The sequence below is a fragment of the Austrofundulus limnaeus genome, unplaced genomic scaffold (assembly GCF_001266775.1).
Source record: "Austrofundulus limnaeus strain Quisiro unplaced genomic scaffold, Austrofundulus_limnaeus-1.0 Scaffold653, whole genome shotgun sequence".
Taxonomy (NCBI): domain Eukaryota; kingdom Metazoa; phylum Chordata; class Actinopteri; order Cyprinodontiformes; family Rivulidae; genus Austrofundulus; species Austrofundulus limnaeus.
In genome coordinates, this window is record NW_013953055.1 from 224,990 (window position 1) to 232,829 (window position 7,840).

General features: G+C 42.1%; 1 protein-coding gene across 1 annotated transcript in view; it reads left to right on the forward strand.

The window, feature by feature from the left end:
• The window catches only part of rubcnl (rubicon like autophagy enhancer), a 31,763-nt gene that overhangs the window by 6,619 nt on the left and 17,304 nt on the right, over window positions 1–7,840 (forward strand). Inside the window, exons 3-8 of the mRNA XM_014027489.1 lie at window positions 42–139; window positions 1,515–1,791; window positions 2,249–2,288; window positions 2,363–2,468; window positions 5,113–5,249; window positions 5,353–5,417. Of these exons, the coding sequence (XP_013882943.1) occupies window positions 42–139; window positions 1,515–1,791; window positions 2,249–2,288; window positions 2,363–2,468; window positions 5,113–5,249; window positions 5,353–5,417 (723 nt within the window). The remainder of the gene's footprint in view (window positions 1–41; window positions 140–1,514; window positions 1,792–2,248; window positions 2,289–2,362; window positions 2,469–5,112; window positions 5,250–5,352; window positions 5,418–7,840) is intronic.

Consider the following 7,840-nt stretch of genomic DNA (forward strand, 5'->3'; position numbering starts at 1 on the left):
TGTGTGTGTGTGTGTGTGTGTGTGTGTGTGTGTTGTTTCAGCTCTGTCTACCTCAGCATCTCCTACCAAAGAGACAAGCTGCAGTGGCTTCCTGGACGTCTCTGCTGACATCTTCAGGACCAGCTGTGAGCTGGAAAAGGTTTGTAACTGAATGTAGGATGTTTTCATATTTACCAGTGGACTRTGCAGAAAATTTGAATTTTACAGCTCAAACTCTGCTGCCAACCAAACAGCATCACAGAATTGTGTAGTTTGCCCACACATAAATTTATGTTTTTGGAAATATTTTCAAGTATTTACAATTATTATTGTCCCTTTAAAAATATTAACAGAGATCAAAAAACAAATTGACTCCCTGGATGACAAGGAGTCTAGAAAAGTCATGTAAAAATAAAAACAGGTTATACAGGGAATTCATTAAGTGCCCAACTCAGGACAAAGAAAAAAAATATAACATGGCCAATGTCCGCCCCATATTATGCTTTGCTGTTTTAGTATGGTGGGTTTGAGGTCAAGTTGGGGTGGCAAGAGTGCTGCTCACTCATGTGCAATGTATGACCTCCCTGAGCATCAAAGATTCCATCAGAACAACACCCTCTGCAGCCCTTGAAGTCCTACTGAATCTGACTCCACTACATTTACATACAGTGAGGGAAATAAGTACTTGATCCCTTGCTGATTTTGCAAGTTTACCCATTTACAAAGACATGAACAGTCTAAGGGTAGGTTAATTTTAATAGTGAGAGATAGAATATTAAAAAAATCCAATAAATTACATTGTATAAATTATATGAATTTATTTGCATTTTGCACAACCGCCAAAAAATGAGTGTTTCTAAACTTGTGTCCTTCATCTGATGAATGCAAAGTTTTAATGAAAGCTCAGTGTCTTTTTGGGGAGAGCAATGGACACATTTACAAGGGCCCTGCTCATATGGGTTCTTTATCAACCCCCCATTCACCATAACCATACCAATGGGCTGAATTATGAAACAAACAGCTATAAAATTATTATGTTTAAATAATTAATTTTTTATTCTTAGGTATTTGCATTTTTTGTTGATGCAGTGTAGCATAGAAAGACACCTTCTGATGTTTTCTTACCTATTGTTCTAAAACTGTTGCACAGTGACTCAGTTGGTAGAGCTGATGCCTCTCAGCAAGAAGGTCATTGGACCTAATCCAGGCCCAGGGTTCAATCTGGATAGAGCTTGTGTGTGCATGGGTGGGTTTTCCYTGGGTACTCCAGCTTCCTCCCATAGACCAAAAACATGAATGTTAATTGGTAATTCTAAATTCTCCTTAAGTGAAAGTGAATGGTTGTTCTTCTCTGTGTGTGGCCCTGTGATGGACTTGCTACCTGTCCAGGGTGTACCCTGTCCCTCGCACAGTGACTGCTGGATATGGGCACCAGTGACACCTGTGACCCTGAATTGGAGAAGCGGGAATAGATAATGGATGGATGGAAGTTCTGAAATGAGATGTGTCATGGATGTTGATGAATGTGTTTTCAGGAAAATGCTCATTTCATTGTGGTGGACCTGGTGCTGGAGGTGCTCGAGGGAGTGAAGTGCACTTTAGGTCCTGATCAGTGGACTTCCACAGTGGACTCAGAATGCATGATGAGACAAAGAAGTTGTGCAGAACAAGACATTGGGTCACACAAACACACAGACACAAATACAGAGTCCCAGTCATGTCGTGAAAACCAGGATGAGGAACCAGAGAGTTACAACTCTGATCATCAACAAAAGACTCTGTCTTTTCTTTCTACTGACAGTGGGTTTGAAGGTAACAATATTTATTTTTTTTATTAAAAAAAGTCTTTTTAAGGTTTGGAATACCAATGACACAATTTTCACATATAATAAGAGGGGACTGAGTAGATATGTAAAACATGTTAGAGACAAAACCTGTCTTCTGCTCTTCTGCCAGTAGAGGGCAACTGTTTGAAATTCTACAGAAGTCTGTGAGGAAATAACTTCTTCTTTACCACTTTTATCAACATTTTCCTGATAAATAGATGATCTCATAATATATTTGGATTACTCTAATGTTAATTTTATGATTTGTTTTCCATGGTGGGTAAAAGAAATGATAAAATCAGGCCTAAATGTTGTTGTATCAGCATCAAAGCTGCAGTTCTGTGGAATAAAAAATACACTGATGAAAGTTATTAATGTTTTAATATTAGAAATCATTTATTGTGYCAATTATTGAAGTAAATCAATAAATGTTTTTATTGCAGACTGTGGATTCAACACGGCGCATATGGATTCTATCAGGAAGTAAAAACCTGTTTCTGTAAAATGAAAGTTGTACATTAGTTCTGATTAGTTCTGAGCTCTCCTGTCCACCACAGTGCAGAGTGGCTGGCCCAACAGCTGGTGCTGGATTTCAAGAGAAAATGGTTTCCTTCCCACACACTTCAGCGAGGAAGACAAAGCCTCCGGAGCTCACTTCAGGAGGTAAAACATTCAGACAGTAAAAGCTTCTAAACATTTCCATTTTTTAACACTATCTTCCATAAAAAGTGTTGTGAAGTAACAAAGTACAAATACTTTATTACTGTACTGTAAAGAAAATGTGGTTAACTATACTTTCCTTACATTTTTAAAATAGGTAAGAAGAAAGTCAGTTTCTACTTTATTTTGACTTGACAAAACAACACTTTAAAAGTCACCCCTGCGGGGAGTCGGAAAAAACATGTCTTTTGCAGTAAAACAACTACATTTTCCCTCATAGTTTGCGTGTCCATCTCAGGTCTTGAAGCTTCCAGCTTCAGCAGCAATCCAACTCAAGCTGGCTTCTTCCAGTTTGCATTCAGCGTTCAGCTGTGTGTGTTCAGTCATAACAAAAGATGATCAGGTCTCTGTCAAACATGTCTAAACATTTCTTACGTGGAGAAATATATTGTTGTTTAAACCAACACTGTGTTGTCAAGACAAACAGACATGCAGCTTTTGATTTATCATCTGCTGAGAAAAGAGGAGAAAAAAAGTTTTTTTTATCATACTGAATGTTAAAATTAATGACAGTTAAAATTCATATTTTGCAGTATGACAATACACACTTTAATTAAAATACTTTAAAAGAAAAATTATACCACAGAAATATTAAAGTTAATTATACTTTTCTTTTTTGTAATGAATCACGAAAGGTTAAAACAGACTGTCTCATCAGCCTTATCTGCTTGACAAGGACAGATTATTGAAAACTAAAATAATTTGTCTCCAAGAAAGTTTTTCAGAACAAAGTGCAGTTATTTATGAGACATGAGGTCATTTGCTTGGTTGGGATCTGTCATGTCGGGGTCACGGTTATTCATGCTACACATTCAGAAGTTCAAGTCTGAGTTCAAGTTGGGTTTTATTCTCTAATCAATCATATACAGTCATTGGAACATATAGTGAAACAAAATACCATTCCTCCAGGACTGAGGTACTACATAAGAAGTTGCCTGATGACTGCTAATGACTGAATAGAGTCCATTTGTGTTTAATCTAATCTCAGTACAAATACAGCTGCTCTGTGATGGCCTCAGAGGTTAGTTAAGAGAAAACTAGATACCGCATAGCGGTAACATAATGACCCGCGCACGCAAAAATGCACCAGAACTCAGAAGTCTTTATTCCTAATAAATGCCATGCAACTAGGTGCATCCCAAAATTGTAATGGTTTGGGTGGTGGTCTTTTTTTTTTGAGAGAGGTGAGGGGGGCATTGGGTGACCTGATGGATAGCCACTCATCAGAGCTAAACAACCAAAAAATCTGAAGCACCTACATTTAATAATTTCTGAGTTATAAGTATTTTTTCATGGTAAGAAACCCCTTTTTCGGGGGGGGGGGGGGCACTTATTGGTGGGCCTAATGGATGGACAAACTGCACTTTAAACCTGGTCAGGACCAGGAGTCAGATTTATAAAGCTTGCATATGCACAAATCGAGCCCAGAAACTTGCATACGCCACTTTTTACTCCAAGGTTGTGATTTATAAAATCCAAGCTTGACATGAAAATGTGCGGTCCCTCACGCCAGCTCTGACCCGTGCGTACACCCATTTTGGAGACGTGAAACTGCGACACAGATGGTGAAGTGAGGAATTAGAGCCACACTGTGTAATGATCACTGTCAGATATTTAATTTCACTTCATAATCAAACTTAGATTTTTATTCAACTTTATCATCAGCTTTCTTAACAGTAATATTTATGCTTCTGCTGCTGAGCCATGAGGACCTTTGAAATAAAAACTTAAATTTTTAATAAAAGTTCACGCATCTCCTTCCTCCTCAGACGACCCTGACCCACAGGCCCCTCCCTGACAAGAGACATTTCAACAGCACGACAGCAAAAGTGTGGGGATGTGTGCATGTGTGTGACCGTGTGGGGGGGTCTGCCCCAGATAACAGAACAGGGAGGGGGAGGACGGGGGAGAAGAGCGGTGAACTTAACTTTATCTGACTTATTTAATTTTATTTATTGTTTTTATCGTCCTGCAGGCTCTGAGAGAGAATTAATTTGAAGCTGAGTTTTTGATAAAAATCATTAGATTGCTCTAAACGTCTGTAAACCTGCAAAATGAGGGAAAATCTGTGTCAATTACAGACATTCTGTTCACGTCAGCAGCTGTCAGCACCTGTCATCCTCCAGACGCACGACGAAGCGCATCTGAGCCAATCGCTTTTTTTGACATTGACCAGCTGACTGATTTAAATACATCTTAACATTCATGAGGCACTTTGCATTGACTCTTATCTCTTCCAGCAAGCAATCACTTCTCAATAGCCAAGAGTCCAGACCCTCTGTATGAAGCAAAGCGTAGAACAAGGGGCTGTTTTTTTTACCAGGCTAGCTCAGACTAGTAATTAAAGTGTCTGGTCAAAAATAATCCCTAAATTTACTAAGCTAGTTTAAACATACTTACCAAAGTTTGTCCTGCTTCAAAATTATTTTATTCAAAAAATGATAAGGTGTTCAACCAACATTTTCAGTTTTTCTCTGTAAACAGTTTTTAAATCTGCTCCTGGCATAAGATACTAATGTAGTCCTGTTCACAAAAAACAAAAATGTTGGTTTAAATGGAGATCACAAACACTACTCTCTGTCTCCAGCTCCCAGGTTCTGAGGGAGTGGAGGTGAGCAGCGGCAGTCTGTCAGAGGAGATCAAACTGAGGACCAGGATGAGGGGAACCCTAAACTGGGCACCACCACGTTTCCAGATCGTTTTCAGCGTTCATCCTCCTCATAGGTCTTCATCACATCTGAACACATCAAACCCATCCGGAGCAGCAGAACCAAGCTGGTCAGGCATATTAAGATGATAAATGACCTGCTGTGTGTTTCTCCTGCAGACGCAGTGAAGTGGTGCTCCTCCAGCACTACCTGTGTGCAGGCTGTGGGACAGAGGTCGAGCCCAGTGAGTACAGGATCATACGGTGACACTAGACCCACGAGTCTGAACAGTTTTTAAAACAGAAATATTTTTGCTGAGCTTCCCACCCATTCTACACAAACTGAGTTTCTGTTCAGATCTTTGTTTGTGTTGGATCTGTTCAGACAGTAGATATTCAGATCCACTGAGCTGCTTATTTCACTAAAAACAAATATGTAGCTGAGGTATTTTAAACAGGTTATATATATATTACAGACATGTTTTCTTCAGTGGAGTTTCCCTTTGCACCTGCCTTAAAGTGAGTTGGCCTCCAAATTTGTATTAGGAATGGAACGTGGAACAGTGGTTACCTGTTTGTTGACCCTTTGGTCTACAACTAGATACTGCATAGCAGTAACATAATGACCCTCGCACGCACAAATGCACCAGAACTCCAGAAGTCTTTATTCCTAATAAATGTCATGCTACCAGATGCATCCCAAGATTGTGTGGTTTGGGTGGGGATCTTTTTTTTGCGGGGGGGGGTGGACCTGATGGATAGCCCCTCATCAGAGCTAAACAACTACCAAAAATCTGAAGCTCTTGTGTATAATAGTTTTTGAGCTATAACCATTTTTTTGTGAGGTGCAGGCAGGGAAAAGCCCAAGGTGCAGGCAAAAATCCAAAGTTTTACAAAAAGATTTATTAATTAAACAAAAAGGCTGGCAGGGCAGGAGGCGGGAGCAGACAAGGAGCCACGGGAGGAGGCGGGAGCAGACGAGGAACCACGGGAGGAGGCAGGAGCAGACGAGGAGCTGGCAGAAGTTGCCGGAGCCAGAGCATCAACGACGGCAAACGCAGGCGACAGAGGCGATGGGCGAGGACCCAGGTGATGAGGAGGCGATGGGCAACAACCCAGGCGATGAGGAGGCGAGGAACAATGACCAGGTGAAGAGGAGGTGAGGAACGATGACCTAGGCAAAGAGGAGGCGAGGAACGATGACATAGGCGAAGAGGAGGCGATGAGCGACAACCCAGGCGATGAGGAGGCGAGGAACAATGACCCAGGCAAAGAGGAGGCGAGGAACGACGACCCAGGCGATGGCGGTCGTCGACCCTCGAACCACCAGGACCGCCGAGACCTCCGACTCTGGGACCACCRAGACCTCCGACTCCGAGACCACCAAGACACCAACTGTGGAAACGCCGACTGTGGAACCACAGACTGTGGAACCTCTGGGACCACAGACTCAGGAACCACCGGGACCACTGACTCAGGAACCACCGGGACCACCGACTCAGGAACCATCGGGACCACCGACTCAGGAACCACAGAATCAGGAACCGGGACCATTAACTCAGGAAGCTCAAGAAATGATTCAAAAGGCCCAGAAGACTCAGGAGGCCCAGCAGACTCAGGAGCAAGAGGGGTGGGAGGGTGGGCGTCAAAGCTCTCAGCCAGGACCCTTGCCTAAGATCCCGAGCGGAAGGTGAAAGGCTGGACCCCAGAAGACCCTAAATGAAAGGTGGAAGGCTGGGCATCCAACCCCCCAGTGGAAGGTGGAGGAGGGCAGTCCAGAAAAAGAAAACTTGCCTGCAGGCTGGGTGTTTGTTGGTCCRTTCATTCTGTGAGGTGCAGGCAGGGAAAAGCCCAGGGTGCAGGCAAAAATCCAAAGTTTAACAAAAAGATTTATTAATTTAACAAAAAGGCTGGCAGGGCGGCTCAAAAACTCACAGGAACAGGAACACAGAGAACACCACACTGGGTAAGTAAAACAGCACAATGAACAGACACAGGCTGAGGACAAAACACCAAATATAAAGGCAAACTAATTAGGGAAACAAGACAAACCTGGAGCAGACACAAGAGGACACAGGTGAGAGAGGGTAGGGCTGCAAGGCAGAGAAACACAGGGGAACATTGAAAACACTAGAACATCAGAAAGTAAACACAGACCATGACATTTTTGTATGTCCAGATACCCCTTTTTCAGATAAATTGGGGGTCCTGGGGGTGGGGGCACTGATCGGTGGGCCTGATGGATAGCCCTTCATCAGAGCTAAACAACAAAAGAAATCTGAAGCTCCTATGTTTAATAGTTATTTTTTTTTTTTTACCAATAACCCTTTTTCAATGTCCAGATACCCCCTTTTCAGATAAATTGGGGGTCCAGGGGGGTGAGGGCAATATAGAGTGAAACAAAATACCATTCTTCCAGGACTGAGGTACTACATAAGAAGTTGCCTGATGACTGCTAATGACTGAATAGAGTCCATTTGTGTTTAATCTAATCTCAGTACAAATACATCTGCTCTGTGATGGCCTCAGAGGTTAGTTAAGAGAAAACTAGATGCCGCATAGCAGTAACATAATAACCCCCACGTGCAAAAATGCACCAGAACTCAGGTCTTTATTCCTAATAAATGTCATGCTACTAGGTGCATCCCAAAATTGTAGTGGCTTGAGT